Source organism: Sebastes umbrosus, chromosome 13 (genome assembly GCF_015220745.1).
Source record: "Sebastes umbrosus isolate fSebUmb1 chromosome 13, fSebUmb1.pri, whole genome shotgun sequence".
NCBI classification, from domain to species: domain Eukaryota; kingdom Metazoa; phylum Chordata; class Actinopteri; order Perciformes; family Sebastidae; genus Sebastes; species Sebastes umbrosus.
In genome coordinates this window covers 7866529-7885101 of record NC_051281.1, presented here as the reverse complement: position 1 = coordinate 7885101, position 18573 = coordinate 7866529, and the positions used below count along the sequence as shown (strand labels likewise).

Below are 18573 nucleotides of genomic sequence, written 5' to 3'. Positions count from 1 at the left end.
CCCGCGCTGCTCTCAGGGCAGGAACCTCGTGACCCCCATCAAACCACCAAATCTTCTCAGTGACTCGCTTCATATTGGCTGCATTATTCAGAGAGCACACCAGTCATATAGATAGATGGCCTCAGTTGTGATTGAGGGGGAGATGTCGAAGCTGTGTGTGTGTGTGTGTTTGTGTTTATGCGGGACAGACACAGAGACGGCACTCATTGGACTCATTTTTTTCCACCCTCTCTCTACTTTTTTTGCCTGTTAATCTGCTTTCATCTGCCTGTATATCAGCCACTCAGTGCTCCTTGTGTTTTCAACCTTCATCTTATTTATCATCCCCTTTCTGCTTCACAAGTACATCGCCTCTTCACCTTCCACATAGCCAGAACCCTCGCTTCCCTTTCATTTGAACTCTTCTTCCTCTTTGAACACTTCCTCCTTCACCTGCTGTTCTTCTTTATGAGATAACTCTGTTCCGCCTAGAAGTAGACATGAATAGTCTACATTTAAAATGTAGATTGTGTCTCTAAACTAAGAAGCTGGGCAACTGGGTATATAGGCAGGACAAATGTATACTGCTTTATGTCCAGGTAGTTGTATTTTAGGTGTTCAAACTCTACATTTTAATTTGTTAAATTCAGTTTTTTTTGTATAGGGAAATATAAACTGCAGCTATTTAGCATATTATTCAAAAACTTTCAACCTGGGGGTGGGCGTTTTCACTAGCAGCTGTTGATTGACATCTGAGGGTCTGCTTTTTCACAGCAGACATTGTGGTATGTCGTAGCAGGAAAAGCACAGGTGTAACTTTAAAAAAACGACTGCATTGCATTTATCTCAGCTAGTTCCAGGGTCCTGGTATTGAGCATACTGTCCCTTTCACTTGTGTTTTTCATGCTATGACAAGTCAAAATATCCGCTCTGCAGAAGGAATATTGATAGGAGATGGGCTGTTAACTTCCCATAATGCACTACAGACTGGAGCACATCATACTGTGTAGACTACAAATGTTGATACAAACAATCTTTCCCCTTTTTCAACAAGCCTACACAGCACTGGCTATCAGTCATTAATGATTTACGACCCGTAACAAAATTTTTCTACAACATTTTTAAGTAGCAATCCTGCTGTTCATTTACTAATCCACTAGAAAAGTGGAAACCACTAGACGTCATTTTTTGTTCACTTTATTTCATCACCTGACCTAAGTCATTGACAGGTCACTCACTCATTGTACGTGTCCACAAGATCCATCCTTTCCATGCTTCCCATTCATTGTCTATATAAGCAGCAGTGCAATGCATTCTGGTAGCGTGGCTGCGCGATCTGAGAGACGGACCGTCATGTAGGCCACTCGCCATTTGCATAAAGTTGAGGTCTAGGCTATATTATGCAAATCAGGGGCACCCGACACGACTTGCCACCTCTGGAAACTCACAAACAACTTTTAAACTAACCGTTGTCGATTTCTTTCACGGGTCCAGTTGTGGTGTTGTGTGATGCAAATGATCGGACTGCAACCTCATTACTATGAATGTTACGATGAGATTTGAGTCACGACGAATGATTTGCCCACACAGATATATTACACATCAGATCACCTGTACTGACATCATCGGTTTTAACCAAAAATTCAGGCCCCTCTTGATAACAATAATGTAGGGGATGAATGAATGAATTTCAGTTTGGTTTTAAAAATGAAAAACAAAAGCTTATTACACACCATGTTGCAGTGCAGTTTATTTCCGTTCTAACACAAGAGCAGCAGCATTTTAGGAGTTATTAATGTTCACTAAGAGGTAGAGTGAGTGCTCCAGGTGTGTTTTCCTGCAGCAGCGGTGTGTGTAATGATGTATCTCCCTGCTCTATCGATTAGCTCTCGGAGTGTTTAAATACTTTGTTTCCTGTATGTGTGAATGAAACGCCTTGTTAAACACATGCACACTGCGTTGGTCTGCCCTCCTACGGCTCTTCTTCTTTATCTTCTCTTCTTCCTCTGTTTTCTTTCTCCCTTCCTACTCTCTCCCACACCTTTGTCAGCACTTTGCGGTCTCTCCTCCTCTTACTATGTTTGCATTCCCCTTTGTATTTTCTGTTTCACCTCCTTCCGCCCTCATTCTTGCCAGTTTTTTGATAGTTTTGGCCTCTTTCTTGTCTCCCTGCTTGACATTTTAAATATTCTCCTTTTTGTTTGTGTTCACTTTTTTCTTAACTCCCCTTTCACCTCCTTTGACTGCCTCCTCCTCAACTTCTTCCTCCTCTCCCTCGCTCCTCCTCTCTGGGATGGAGAATACGTATTCTCCTTAATTGCTTCATCTCATCCCCGCTACTCCCTTTGTATTTGTTTCTCTGTGTATTTTTCTCACTCTCTTCCCATCACTCAGTCATTTCCCTGCAACACTAATCTGTTGTAGCTGTGTAATTATGGCTGTTAATGTGTTCCAGGATTAGAAAGCCAGGATATATGTGTGTGTAGAGCAGTCCAGTCCCTAATCCTCCCTCCCAGTGCTAGGCAAATCATGTTTTTAAATTGTCACAGAGACAGCTTGCTTTCTGTCTGACTCTCTCCCTCCCCCCTTTCTCCTCCCTATCTGCTTCATCCTACTCAGAAAGTATGCTGCTTGTATTAAAAACAGTTTTTTTAATCTCGTGTGCTCCTGCGCGCTGCACACTGTAGCAAACTGACACTGGCAGTTATCAGCTGCTTTGTTGGGAGTTCCCACAGCGCTGCTTAAGAGGAGCTAACACTTAGAATAGGCATTAAAGCTACGGGATTCTTGAGGTTTAGTCTTAAGTTGAGTTTCAGAGAGGATTTATTTTGTGTTTTAGTTGCATTGATCTTTTTTTTTTTCTTTTAGATTCACATTGATCGCAGCCTAGTTATTAGAATTTGTATGGCCCTTTGTGTTACCCAGTATGGGACCGAAGGGAGGTACTGTAGAGGAGACATATGAAGTTAGAAAGTGAAATAAAAGAGTGCTGATGTGTTTGTATGTACTGTATGTCATACTACCGCAATGAAAAGTCTCCTCGTAAGTTTTCTGTAGACTCTCAGCTCATGTAAAGCTCTTTTCTTTTTCTTGCTTCACTAAATACTGTATACAACCTTGAGTTTCACTTAGTGGCTAGGGTTTTGAACATAAACATATTGACTGATAATAATCTGTATAGACAGTTTAGTGGAGATGACCAATTTGAGATAAAGCTCAAAATACAGGCCTCAAGATGGATTGAAACACAAGGAATAAATCCTAATTTTCATATAGTATTATTGGTTGATAGTTGTTGTTTTTTTAATTTTTTCATCTGACCTCGATCACACTCATTTAATAGTTTAATTTATTATTTTTTTTCTGGTTATTTGTTCACAATACAACAATTTGACTGTACAGTTATGAAAGTGGCTAAATAGTACTAAATCATTATATCAAAAATAAAAACAAAATCAAATGTAATATGCTGACCAAAAAAGGGTGTAGTCTGAAACCTGATCTTATTATGCCTTTAATTCTTAACAAATAAATCTACCCAAAATAGCAGCAATATAATAAAGAACCACAACATCATAAATCAGAAGCAAATAAACAAAGCAAAACAGATCATAATTGTCAGTCCTCTCTCCATGTTGGTCAAAAATAAAGTATAATCAAGAAACATTATCATAAATCAGAGACCGTCATTTCTCAGTGTTGGTCAATAATAGTCCCTTTAATAGCCTTTTTTTTGTCTTTTTGTCTTTAGTGATATTCACAGTGACAGTGATGGTTATGAAGTTATGACTTGCAGCTGCCAGGTCTCCATTCTTTCATGAAAACACATTTTAGCTGCCTGGTAAATATTTTAAAACATATGCTCTGTTACCAAAACTTGTGGACAATATGCATTTATAACATATAAGACAGCTGGCAAAGACAGAGCACAATGCAATAAACTGTTGAAAGAAATGGAATTTGAGTGGGTATAATATAACCAAAGCCAGTTGACTGAAGTAATCCTTGATATTTGGCTACAATGCAACCACTCCGAGGGGTTTGGAACACCCCTGTTAAATATACAGTACGTCAAGCTGAAGGTTGGAGGTGGACTGTTGAAGTGAGAAGTGTCTTCACAGATCAGTCAGTCTCTAGCCTGTCACTCAGCAAGTGTGTCATCATTGGGTTAATTGTCATTCACTACTAAGTGCACCATGATCTGTAATCATTTCTTCTAAAACCAAGAAGCAAAAAGCAGCTCACGGACAGCTATAATATGGAGCTATCACCCTTGACGGATGAACACGGAGGCAAAGCAGAAATAGTGGTATATAGGGGAGAAGGGAGAATGAAAGTCGTATTAAAGAAAAAATGAAACAATAATACACAAGGTTATCAGAGAGGAAATTAATAAACCTTTAGAAGAAATCAGAACAAAGATGATTCATGTAAAACGGGAGATAGCCGGCACAGCGGGGCGAAGAGGAAGTGTGGCCGGAGAACAAGGAGGGAGGGATGGAGGAAGGCAGAGGTTGTTGTTCGAGGGGAGTTGTCAGGAAGTTATCAGCTTGTTGACAGACTTTGTAATTACTCTTGGCCAAACAGGCAAGTGTGTAGCGGTGTGTTTATGGGTGCCTGTTTATGTGGTTTCAGGTTTTAATTGGTTGTATTCTGTGAAATATCACAGTTGCCTCTCTAAAACATATATGAAATACATGTTTTATACATTTATGCGTATTAGATTGCATCTGTTGTTGCTGACAGTGTCATGTGTGTTGTCCAAATATGGCCACAAGTATAGAAACAAACTGAAACCTTTTGTAAGCTGATGGTGGTGAGTGTCGCATGTGTATGCTTACACTTGCACATACAGTATAGATTGTAAGGTGGTATGTGTATGACAGAGTTCCTGCCCATGTGGGCGTGTGTGTGCTGTATAGTTTCATTAGCCAGGGTAGGAATGCTGATGAGGCGTGGCCAAACAAGCTGATAAAATCGTAAAACATCCTGGACCCACGCCAGAGCACAGGCAATTATTTGTGAGAGGGAGGGAGGGGCAGGGAGGAGACGCGTGCCGCTTTCTCTGCAGACAAACCGCAGGAATGTGTTGATCCAGCCTGACACCTATTCTATTCTATTCTATTACTACTCTATAGCTATTGGTGTAACGGCACACATGCTTCAGCTAGATCATTACTACATTAGAATGAATGCCCTTGTATACAGATCATCCTGGTTGGTTAATTGTACTGTTTTACATGCCATATTAATTATCAAAGCATGACTGCTCACCAGACTGTGTTTAAAAAAAGTTTGCACATCCAAATGAATGAATTCTGACTAGTTGTTAAGATGCTAATGAATTCTTATTTTGAACCATCAAGATGAACCTAACTTTGCCTAATTAGATGAGTGAAGAATCCCATTGTGCACTGCTTAAATGTGGGATGCTGAAATGTTAACATGGTGAGTAATGGTTACCATGGCATTTCCACCAGCAATTGTCTTGTTTTGCTTTTCACAGAAGACAAGCTTTGTTACTGCGGGGGTCACAAGATGGGTCACAAGAAGGGGCAATTTAACTCACATTTTGTTATTTTCCCACATAATAGAGTGCTGCAGGAATGAGTCCTAAAATCTAGAAACCTGTCTTGTCTCGTCATCCCAAAAAACACATGAACTTTCTAGCAAACAAACACAACGTGCGCCTCTTCCTCCACTCCCAGCTCTACTGAAAGTAGATCTCCTTCATGCTGCCCGTCTCGGCTCGGCAGTAAATTGCGCACATCCTGTCAGACACTCGTGGCTCTATTGTCCGTTTATAAACAAACATAATATTATGTTAGTCACATTGTCATATTGCTTATTACTAATGCAATACAAGTTGGATTTATCGGCACAGCTAGGCTACTTTTTAATTTGCCAGAATGTGACATAATGACAAATACCGGTTCAGCTGGTTTGCATAAATACAAACTGGTGTAAGCTTATACACCGGACCAGGCTGGCAAAACTGGAAATCGACCCAACACTTATAACTGACCTGCTTGACAAAATTGTGCTATTCCAGACTTCACAGTTTTGCTTTATTGAACCTTGATGTTGGAAATATAACTTTTTTGAACTTCCACAGAATCAACCTATTGAAGTATTCATCTGCAGGTGTTTGGGTTGATACCTTTCACATTTTGTGTAGACAGCATGAGCTCCAGAGTTTCGCTTAACTGTTTTGTACCCAAGTCCACTTCTTTGCACGGCCTCCAGTTTCGAACAGCATACATACCAAACTCTTGTGTCAACTGACAGAATAGAAAGGCTTACTGTTCAGAGATAAAGAACGGGGGAGGGGTGGGTTAAACACACACCTGACAGCACTGAAAAACATCCATAGTGTTTTAACTCTGGTGGGATTTTACTGCAACCTAATAATAATTTCTAGATCATGTCCTGAGAGTTAAATACCTAAAATTGCCCAAGATTATCTGTAATAGTATCAGGCAAACACTGTATTAAGTGCTAATCCCCCTGATTCTCAGATTAGATCAGTGTGTTTACAACTCTTATCTCCAGTCCTACAATATCGGAGTGTCCCTCAAGGTTTCTAAACTGCCAGACTTGGAGCCACAGAGTTTCTGCAGTTCACAATAAATATGTAAGACATTATCGATGCACTCCCCCTGAATATCAGATTAGATCAGCGTGCTCACAGCTCTTATCTCTCTACCCCTCCATCTCTTGTCGTCTTAGCTGTGTGGCTTGCCTACTGTAACGAGAGATGAAAGGGGGTTGTTGACCTAAAAACAACAGCAGGTCACCAAAGACATGAGGCTGATGGATGTTGGTGTTCTGCAAAAAGCCTATCACCACATATACTTATTTTTTTCCTTCTGTAATTAAAACATATAATTTGATTGTCCTGGCTCACCTCTGCAGCGGTCAGTTTTAAATACAAAGAGGAAATGTGTTTTTTCCAGTGTGTTTCCACTACATTGTGCCGCCACAGGGACGCACCGGTATGCTGGAAAATAAATGGATAAAACATCACAAATTCTAATGGTACAGTAACATGATGTAGTGTTGCAACTAATGCTAATTGATTAATGTTTTATATTTTTAATTAATTAATTGTGTTTTTTTAAAGTAATATTACGTTATATTTGATTAACATTTATTTAGAAAATGGTAATAAACAGAAAATCTCCATTAGACTTAAAGTGTCTGTCTATTGAGGCTGTCCTCGACCAAAGAAATAACACAAAAGCACCACTTTAAGTCACTCATAAGTGCTCATAAGTCATTCAACATAAAAAAAGCATAAAAAACGGCTAATTGACTAAAGAAATCTTAGTCGCCTAAGACCAAAACGACCGATTAGGCTGCCCTACTGTCTATTTCTCTCTGCTCCCCGCAAGCACACAGCTCTTACCGTAAATGTGTTGCCATGTCTAAAAAAAGCTGAACATTAAAAGCACCTATTTCTGAGTGACAAAATTGCATCACTTTAACAGATAAATATAGCCAGCACTATTACGTATTTCTTGTCTGAAAATGGCTTATAATGACATGTAATGGAGAAAAGCAAACACCTTTGCTTTTGTGATTGTACGACATCACATTTCCAGCAAATGATTGAGTTTTTGCTTGATAAACGACTAACATGATTTTTGTCAATTGACTAATAATTCAGCACTAATGCAGTAGCATTACAAACATAGAAGAAAAGAAGAAAAAAGTTGAAGATATCCTCTAAATAAAGCATTATATACTGCACTAGTGCGAGATTACTAACCACGCTAAGCTGGCAGACTGCCCTGAGGCCCCTGATCCCTAAGGTCCCCCAAAAGCTCCATGTTTACGGTGTGTCAACTGGTTTGTTGTAATATGATGAATTGCTAATTATTTTGGGACCACGCACCTCTAAGGCACAATCTGAACTGAAATGAAAAGAATGTATAGTCTGCTGTGTGAACTATACTGCCCACAGGGAACCTTATAGGCCTGTGATGTGGTTGTGATGACCAGAGTGGGCTTTGTTGATATAAAAGACAATGTTCTTGCTTGTGAGTTCACTTAATGGAATTTTATCTGGGAAGTAACATTTGACTGTAAGCGAGCAAATGAAAATGTTACTCTTAATGCTTCTCTGTAGTCTTGTTATCTATTAAGAATGTAAAACATGTTGGAGGTTATCATGTCTTTTTGTTGCCTGTGCTGTGACTCACTGTTTGTGTGGGGGGGGATGGATTGAGGACTTGCCATTAAACCAGTATAGACAAAAACAAACACTATCGAGACTCATTCTGAAGCCCAAGCTGTAATAAAAACACTAGTCTTTGTGAGATGTTATGTGCAAAAGCTGAGGGCAGAAAAGATACAAAATAATTTTACATGACACTTTGGCACTGAAATATCCCACAGTAATCATAAATACATTCACGTGTGTTGTCCCAGAGTTAATATGCCCCCAAACCCTGATTGATATTGCTCAAGGAAGATAAACACTGTGCAGAAGAGAAAATAAAACAATGTAAACACAATATTTGAAAATCTCTCTCTCTCATACATCTGGCCTGGGTGTCAGCCAAGTCAACAATGGAGTCATACAATGAATCCTAGCAGAGAGGAGGGAGAGACAAATGAACCGTATAAACAGCCACAATGTCAGAGTCTTGCATAACAGTGATGGTTAAAAAATCTTTTTTTTGGAGACATAATAGAAAAAAAGTGTATTTTTTATGGACCCTGGCTATATTTAACTTGGGATAAATGCTTAATCTTAAGGAAGCAAACACAACCATGTTTGTAAGTTGCTTGTAAGTTGCATTATTTATCAGCTGGCATTAGTTTCCAGTGAAGACTCAAGATCAAACATTGTATGTTTTTCTCATGTAACGCATAAACAAGTGGACCATGTCTCAGTCCACTTATCAATGAAGTACGGGATAACTGAAGTCTGGTAAATAGCAGTGTTTTTACCAAAGAATAGGCGTGTCATCAATCAAGTATAGCCTAAGTGCATTTAAAATTGTTATTTGTTTTACATGCTGTTTCTGTTATTTACAACCCATTAGGAAACGTTGAGAACTGAGATTGATATGACATATTTAGTCTTTTAATTTAAAGCATTCGCCAGTGAAAGGGGTTATTATTTTGAAATATTACGGTATCTTCTAATCTTAATGAACACAGTTAAGTTATATGTCCAAAACTCATTTAAGACACCAAACGTTTATACAGACAAGCCCCCTCAAACTTTAGAACCTGGTTATTACAAATGAATGGTATTTCCTCTGCTGGTTTGTTGATGTGTATTTGAAATAGAGCTGCAACGATTAATCCATTAGTTGTCAACTATTCAATTATTCGCCAACAATTTTGGCAATCGATTAATCAGTTTGAGTCATTTAAAAAGTCAAAATTCTCTGATTGAAGCTTCTTAAATGTGAATATTTTCTGTTTTTTTACTGAATATCTTTGAGTTGTGGACAAAACAAGACATTTGAAGACGTCATCTTGGGCGTTGGGAAACACTGATCAACATTTTTCACCATTTTCTGACATTTTATAAACCAAAATCGGAAAAAAATAATCGACAGATTGAGTAACAATGAAAATAATCGTTAGTTGCAGCCCTACTTTAAAACAGATCAGAAAGGAGGTCATATCTCTAACCAGATCTCATTTATAACTGTACAAAGAAACTAATCCACACTATCAAGTTATTTAAAAAGTGCAACTAAGTAATTTATTGTTAAGAGTTTTGATGCAGAGCCGAGTTCAGTGAAGGAACTGGTATTGACATTGAGACTTGCGGTGATATCCAGGGACACACAGCGCCTTGCTCCATCGTACCCTCTCGCTGATGGGAGTTTTTGAAAAGCATTGACAAGCACCTGACCCTGAAAGAGTGATTTAATGGAGCTGCACCCTGTAACGCTTTGAGTCATACCTTTCCTTTAGGCTGTTTGTGGTTTTCTATGTGCTTGTGCGCGCGTATAGTGTGTGTTGTCTCAATATGTTGTTGAACAACCAGCTCTATGTAGTCAGCTGTCCGGTGCAGTGTCGATGTCATTAATCACGGACCCAACACGGCGGAGAAAGGGAGTGAGGAGGGAGAGAGAAAGGGCCAGGCTGGAGCTGTAATCTGCACAAGGCACCTAGGGAAAGACGTGGAAGATGTGAGGAGGAAAGAAACAAAGAAGAGGGCAGAAATGGAAGCAGGAGTTGAACAGAGAGAGGTTTAGAAATGAGAAGCAGAGGGAAGGAGGTGGTGACCAGTAGTGGAGGCCTTTTGCTCTGAGCATTGGTTTCATCCAGTTATTCATCAAATATAAATTGACTTATTTTATTGTTTGCTTATTTGTTTCTGTTCTTTGTCTTGTATCCATAGGAGTAAACATTAAAATTACTCCTGCCATTCTGCACCGGCAATGAGATGAAACTGCCTTTCTCTTTTTGTGTTTTTGATTATCCTTCCCTGTGTTAGACCCTCGGCCAGTATGTTGTTTTCATAGGAAATACATCACATTGAGAAAGTAAGATGTTGGACCTCGTTGTTGTCGGAGATCGTTGTTTGCATGATTCTGTTTAAATCAATCTAAAATAAAAACCATAATAGCTAGAGCATTTATTCTTTTTGCAGTGGAAAGCTAAGGCTTCTGTGTTTTGCATCATCACATTGCACGCTTGTGATGACTTCATTGCCTTACATTACGTGCTGTACAAAACACAATGACAGTGCGCTGTGGCACCAGAGTATTGCCCCGCGGGCAGCTGTGGGAGATCTCTGTTTGCATGGTCATGTTTAAATTGATGTAGAATAAAAAACATAATAGCTAGAGCATTTATTATTTTTGCAGCAGGAAGCTAAGGCTTCTGTCTTTTGCATCATCCCATTATACGCTCATGATGACGTCATTAAATTAAGTTATGTGCGGACTGCAAAACGTCAGAAAACTATCAAAACACCTTTGCACTTTATCTGCTCATAAAAATTCAAATAAGTTATGTGTTAAGAAATATTTGTTCATATTTCTATATTTAGAAATCTTTTGGATCAATTTATTTTGTGTGTTTATTTAGTAACATTTTATGAAAAAACATGTACAATTTTTTTTTTTTTTTTTAATTTATGACACAATTTCAATACTTTTTGACTGATATAACCTTTTAGCTTAGGTTGTACAGAATTTAGGGATATATGAAGCATTTGAAGATACTCCAAGAAATGACATCACAATAAGCAAAAATACCAGTGTAGGCACCCGCGGACCATTTCTATTGCAGAGTTTAAAGGGTTAAAGTACAAGATGGAATATTAAAAGTGAATAGACTAAGTCAAGTTTCTGCAGGGACTTTTGGGGCTTGCATTAGTCTGAATAATGTCCTTATTCCTGATGGACAAAATGTTACACACTTGATTAGCTTTTATTCATTTACAATGACTCAATGAATCCATTGTACTTATGACTTCATTTAATTCAATGGTGATTGGTGTGGGACTGACACCTGCAGCCAACATTTAAAGACGTAGTCAGAAACTCTGTGCATATAGAGTTGGTTAGCAGGTATCAGCGTTATTCACGCATTGAGTTGATGATTTGTTGTGTCCTGTGTTATAGGAAGGAGATTTCCTGGTTCGGACTCACCATGTTGAATACTGTGACGGGGGGATTCTGGACCCCGATGATATACTCAGTGATCTGGTAGAAGACAAGGACAAGGTAAGAACCTCTCCATGCAATGTCATGTTTTGTGTTTATCGGATTAAAAGCAGGAGCAAAGTAAATGCAGAGATTGGTGAGATACTGCATTGTGAACAAGGAATTCAGTGGTTTTATGTGACTTTAAGCTGACCACAAACAGCCGTGCAACATTTATCTTCTTAGTTAATACCCGTGAAGTGAAACTAACACGTGTGAGGTTAGACTTAAATAGCCTTTAATTAAAATGGCTTGTTTCCTGAATGGCCTGCATGTGACTAACCCAATGTCCAGCCAACCAGCCCACAAAGAAGAGAAACAAGTGCCGGACAGCTCTTGTTCTCTACAAAGAGCTGCACAATCACTGTATTTAATTCAACCATCTTTATACCTCAATCCTTTTGATACATCTCATTTAATGCATATAATCCTTTTGATTAATATCTATTAATTAGTTACATAACGCTGTGCGGTGTATGTGCTTGTACGACTGTTTGAGCAGGTATCTCTGCCTGACGTGTGTGTGTGTGTGTGTGTGTGTGTGTGTGTGTGTGTGTGTGTGTGTGTGTGTGTGTGTTCACACAGTAGAGTATTGAGCTGCAGTGGCCTATAAGCCACTCCCTTGGATAGAATATTGCCTCACAAGCAAAATTCAAAGGGAAAAGGTTTTAACTTGCCTTCAGCGTTCGGCAGTGTCATTAGCAATTCACTTTTGGAGACTTTGCAAACTCAATCCATATATCCCGTTTTTCTTATTTTTCCCCTGAGCAATGTGTCATTTTTCATTTTCGCCTTTGGAAAGTCTAGTTTTTTTTTTTTTTATACTGTCACATAGACTCCGGCATTATTGGAATGTGATAAATGGCTTAGATTAAGGGCTTTTTTGAACCATGACTTAGGACCTTAAATAAAATCTGCAACCTTCTCTCGGTGGCTGTGCACATTAAAACAGTATCAACATGCTTTAATGAGCCCGTGTCCTATGCTGATCTGAATTTTTCATTTAGGTCACAGCTTTAAAAAAAAAAAACTCGGAAGAACCTACTGGCTAGAAAATGTAATGCACAGTATATTTCCCTGTCCTCGGCTCATACTGTATGCCTTTAAGGATGCATAAATACTGCACATTCTCTGAACTAATTAAGAACAAAGTTGCATTGGTTGGCAGTTTTCTCTCGGGGCTGAAAGAACCTTTGGGAAGAACTAAAGTGATCTCTCTCTCGTTCTCTAAACAGGAGACAAGCCTCTGTTCATGTCAAAATATTCATTCTTATGGTTCAGATGTTGGTTTTTAGATCTTGTGACCGAGACAATGTTGTTCACACGAGTATAGCTAAATGAAATTGTTTATAACTCTGTGTTATAGACAGTGTTTTTGCCTTGACAAGGTTAACACAGACCTGATGTAGGGATGCACCGATACCAATAATGGGTACTCCGTATTGGACGATACCCAAACCCCAGGTATCGGTATCAGGAGTGAAAAAGTTGGATCGGTGCATCCCTAACCTGCTGTAGAAATGTGACTAATGAGAGCTATCTTTACAGTAAAGATAAGAAATGATATTCCCACATGACATTTTTAAGAAGTATTTGTAGCCTAGATTGGTCTTTCTGCTGGGTGAGTTTTCCTGATGAGCTCTAACGTCTCAAGGTGGTGGTGGTGGTGGGAGGTTACACGACACACTGAGCTGCAGCTCAGGGGCCATATGACTCTGTGACAGGAGCAATAACAGAGTCAGGAGACCAGCAACTGACCTAGGGGATTACTATTATGAGAGCCTGTTGCCATGGTGTCGTAGAGAGTCAGAGAGCGGTGCACTGGTCCGGCTCTTGGCTTGTTGTCACTCGCCCTGTGCCACTTCAAAAATACACAATGGAACGGAAGAAGCATTGTCCGCGGCATGCACACTACTCTCTGCTAACAATCCCAGAATGCAATGCTCTGTATTTTATACATGTGAGTGAACAGTCGAGCGACATAACAATACACCTGTCAGTGATGATGCAAAATGATGGTGATTTAGTGTCCGTTTACCGTTCACTATAGAGGCAACTATTGAGTGTCTATTATATAGTGAATGAGAGAGCAAGGGAATGATTTTGGACAAAAGTACTTTTTAAAGGGTTTCCAGGGCCGTTTGGCCACATGTGGCACAAAGCCAGATGCCCCTGCTTCCAGGAGGTGGTGGTTTATGCTGTTATGATGGAGATGAAGTGTTCAGCGAGATACCTACAGTTGGTGCCAGCCAAAGATATGTATTTCTCCTTTCGAACATGCACCCTTTTGCCTTAATGTGATGGCAATTCATCTGAATAAGCACCCTGGTCACTTTTACGCAAAAGTCACAACAGCAATGTTACTACGTTGGACCTGGTAACATTTTCATATCACCTTTTAGATGGCAGGTCTGAATTGATTGATGGAAGATTAACGTAGAGGCTGCAGCAGCAGAAGGTAAACCGCGCAGAGAGAGAAGGCGGTAACTTTACAAGATGGATGTTTTTAAGATCACTGTAATAAATATAAATTCTCTCAATCTTCATCTCTTATGCACAAAGAAAATAAAATCAGTTTAATGAACTATGAAACGCCGCGACAGAGCTAATTTTAAGTTGTTGAGGAGATTATTTTTCTATCACATCAGTCTATAAAAAACTATTTGGCCCTCGCGATGCGCCCGGGGCAAAAAAGGTTTAGAATCACAATCAAATGTAAATGGACGCATTACCGTTCAAATGCGCTTCAGTACGTACGTTAGTAAGTGAATGCATCACTCTTTACATGCACTTCAATATGTATGTCAGTAAGTCATAGCATCACCACTCACCGCTACTTCCCAGTAGTCTGTTTCTAACTGGTTTCTAGTTGTCAGATTATGATTGTTTCTGTTACTTTCGCTGCCTTTTAATAGGCTTTTAATGACAAAACTGTGAGTCCCAGCTGAGTTATCCAATGTGTTCTCAGTCACCACCAGTGCTCAAAGTTCAGTTCACTCTAAAAAATTTGTTGAGGAAGCATCGAGTTAAAAAAGAGAAATATATCCTGGCTAGAAGTAAAATGAAAGCATTGGAACGTTTGAATAGTAGGTCGAGAGTTAAAGCTGGTTTAGCAGGTTTCTGTATCAAGAGTTATAATTACTGTTGTGTATTGTGTGTGTTTAAGGGGGTTGTGCATACTATATTTATTGACAACTTTTGTATTTTTGTCCCGACTGTTACCTGAACTTTCCCTCCTCAAATTCACTCAATAATGCTTTTTGTTAATGTCTTTTGAATGCAGTGAAACTACACACTTTTCAGCACACAAACCAAATATAAAAGCACATACATACTACAAAAATACACAATTCAATACTGGGATCAAATAAAGTGCCACACACTAATTCCCCAAAACACACATATGGTGAAACACACACACACACACACACACACACACACACACACACACACACACAGAAGTAAAGCGAACAGAATGATACCCAGCAATACACACTTCTGAGCACCAGAGATTGCATATGAAATGAAAGTGTGAAATATTCATTGGATTCTGAAGCGAGGCTCTCATAGTATTACTGAACTGAGATGAATAAATGGCTCCTAATCCCAGATGAGTGTTTTACTGTAGCCAGACTCCCGACTGCCTGGCTTTAGGTTTATAACCACAAAGAAAACAGAGAAGATTTCTGAGGTCTGCTGAAGACAGAGGTCAAAAATACAGTTTAGAAAATCCATGGCTGAAATAGACCCAAGTGAGGCATTTGAGAGAGAGACAAGTCAACTTTCTGAATGTTTGAGGTGATATTTATGTACCAAATGTGAGGAAGTGTATATGTCTATATACTTGGTATCTCTATATTAAGATGCTGTAGTATATATCAGTAATATAACAAACAACTGTGACACTAACATCGGCCCCTGCTAAAAGTGGCACCCTTACCGTTATCTTAATCTTTGTTCGATGAGAGGATTGATATCTCTGTCTTTCATCTCTATGTGTCTAGAACAGAGATGACTCGCCTGGGACATGTTTAGCTAAGCTCAGCTTAGCGTAAAGACTGGAAGCACAGGGAAACTGATAGCTTAGGTCTGTCAGAGGTGCTACGTTAAGTGCTGTGATTTCTTTTCTCTCAACAAACCAACATTAGATGTTTATTGAAATCGAGTGAGAGAATCAGACATGCGTTTGCTTTGGGGGTAAAATACCAGATCAGGGCCTGTGATGAAGGCACAGTGCAAGTGCTTTATTCCACAAGGCAGCATGGTCAAAGGTACCACTTAACTTTGACAGTGACTACGTTTACATGCACAGAATATTCATTTTTTACCGAAAAGACAATATTCCTACTAAGCTGTTTAAATGGCTAATTAAAAATTAATATTAAACTAATATTCCCGTTTACATGCAGCCGTGCATACTCCGATTAACGTAACCGGTGGCGGACTTGTTCAACCGTGCAAACAAAGCCTCCTTCTTTCATTCCTTCAACCACCTTCTTGTAAAGTTCAGCGTTGTGTTATTTGCACATATCCAAAAACCTGTTGATATCCAAATCTTTCATAATGTTTAAAAGTAGGTGTGTTTCTCCTTCCAAATAAAGCCATTCATTACAATAATAAAAACAAGCATCTTTTCAAGGAAACATTGTTCAGTAGCTGGACCCTCAACATGACCCCACTCCCACCTCAGAGAGAAAATGATAGCAGGTGAAACAAAATGTAGGGAAACTATGTTTGTGTCTGTGGTGTCAGCAGTAGTGCTGGGTGGTATGACCAAAAATGTGTATCACAGTAGATATGAACGGGATGAACCTTTATACCGCCCTTTGCAAGTTTACCTTTAGACCACCAACCCCGACTCCCCACCACCACTTTTTTTTCTCCATTACCCTAATGTCTCCCCTACATGTTGTTTTTCGAGCCCACTCACAGCTTTATGCCAAAGAAAATGAAAAGTAAGCAGGAAGTATGGATTCCCATCAGCAGTTTCTATGTAGCTGGAAGTGTAATTCCTAATGTGTTTTTCCCATCTTGTAGCTATTGCAGAAACAGCCTTACAGAGACCAGGGTTTGTTTAAAAGGTTAGCTGGTAATGGAGAGAGAGGAGGGAAACACTGTTGCCTTGTGTGATATTAATGTTTGTTCTGGGACATAAATAACATATACTCTTGATAAAACACACATCATGCACCCCTCATCAGTGTTAAAGACGGAAACAATTGAAACAATATTCCTTTTCTGAAGAAGAGCTTGATGCTCGAAACATCACTTGGTGGTAATTAATTATATGTTCATGGGAGCATTATCTAGTGTGCGGACTCTATTTTTTTCTTCCATCTTTAACATGTTCTTCTGTCCACCTAGTATCTATCATCTGGATGTGCCTGCTTTTCTAAATATCTTTTTCATCAGTGTTAAACATAAATATTCCCTTTAAGCATGCACACATGATCACAGCAAGCATCCATTTACAGTACCGTCTCTTTTTTTTGTTCACTGATGCACACAATGCATGCTATGAGTTTATTAGCGTGCATGTGTTTGTTCATACATAGTATATGTACTTTGCACAAACAGTAAGCTTAATATTATTGATCAATGTACAAGAGACTAATTAAAATCCTACAATCGGTCATCACACACTATGAAACAGCTCAAGTTGAACTTTGTCTTTTTAACACTTTAACACATGGAGACACACACATACCCACCCAGAAGAGCTGTATGGCAAAATTCAAATTATTAATTTGGACAATAAATGTATCATTTATCATAAATGTATCATTCGCATCAAATAATTACGATGTAATGTAAGTGAAAGAAACCTGTAACCCTGGAAACTACTAATACATTATCATGTTTGACCCATTTAGACCACAAGCTGGCCTGGAAATAGGTTGTCTCTCCACAAGCAGAGCTTTAATCATCAGTAATTGTGCCAATCATTATTTATCCTATTGATAGCTAGAAACACACATGCATGGTGCATGGTTTGATTATATTCCATCCTTATTCAGATGTAGAAACTATTAGCCTTTACCAGGACTTCCTGTTGGTCTGCTTCTAGCAAAATGATTTTATTCATGAGTGAATGTACTTCACTATCCTCAAAATACATTTTTCTATTGCCCCTTTCACACAATATCAATATTCATGATGGAGGATCCACTTTTTGCTGTGGTTTAAGATAGATCTCTACAGTAAATACCCAATTCTGAAAACCAGAGTTGAGGTATCGGAATTGGTATTAGGAGAGGAAAGCAAGGCAGGTTTATATTTTCTTTTCATTTTTTCATTATTGACACCATACTGCATGGTACATTCAGTGTTTTGGAAACTTTCTTGTATCTTTCTGCTGATCAGCTCTAGTATAAACTTGTCACAGATTAGTTTATTAGCACAGAAACCCGGTATGAACACGGGTTTGTGAGATATATGGTATTCCTGGGGCTCTGCACTGGGCACCTTCTCAGAGACATTTCCTTCTGTCAGGCCTACAATGCCATAATAATGTACTTTTCTGGAAAACTGTTTGTAAATTGCCTTGTTAATCCTGTTAAAATGCACTTTGAATTGATCAAACTTGAAGCATGTCTGGCGATTATACTGTCTGGCTGGCTGATGAGATGAAACAACCTTAAACAGTCTGACTTGGAGACGTTAAGATGGACAGTTGGTGGACTCAAGCCAGCTCAGTGGGGAGTGCATTGTGTGTATGTGTGTGTTTGTGTGGATTTGCACCCACGGGTTTATATGTTGGTTTTCCAGTCAGCCAAAACCATTTGCTGGAGAAGACAATCAGGCCATCAGTTCATCTCTCAGCTTCATTAATATTTAAATAATGCTCTCATTTTCTCTCTTTCTTTAACTTTCTGACTGTCTGATTTCCTTTCTGTTTTCTTGGCCCATG

The 18573-nt window shown here is 39.0% G+C and overlaps 1 protein-coding gene across 5 annotated transcripts in view; it reads left to right on the top strand.

The window, feature by feature from the left end:
* Positions 1-18573, top strand: part of pard3bb (par-3 family cell polarity regulator beta b) — a 240375-nt gene that overhangs the window by 3287 nt on the left and 218515 nt on the right. For all 5 annotated transcript variants that reach the window (XR_005209567.1, XM_037789757.1, XM_037789756.1 and 2 more), the window contains exon 3: positions 11583-11684. Coding sequence is in view for 4 of the 5 variants with exons in the window: in XM_037789757.1 (XP_037645685.1) it covers positions 11583-11684 (102 nt within the window). In the remaining variant the exon portion in view is untranslated. The remainder of the gene's footprint in view (positions 1-11582; positions 11685-18573) is intronic.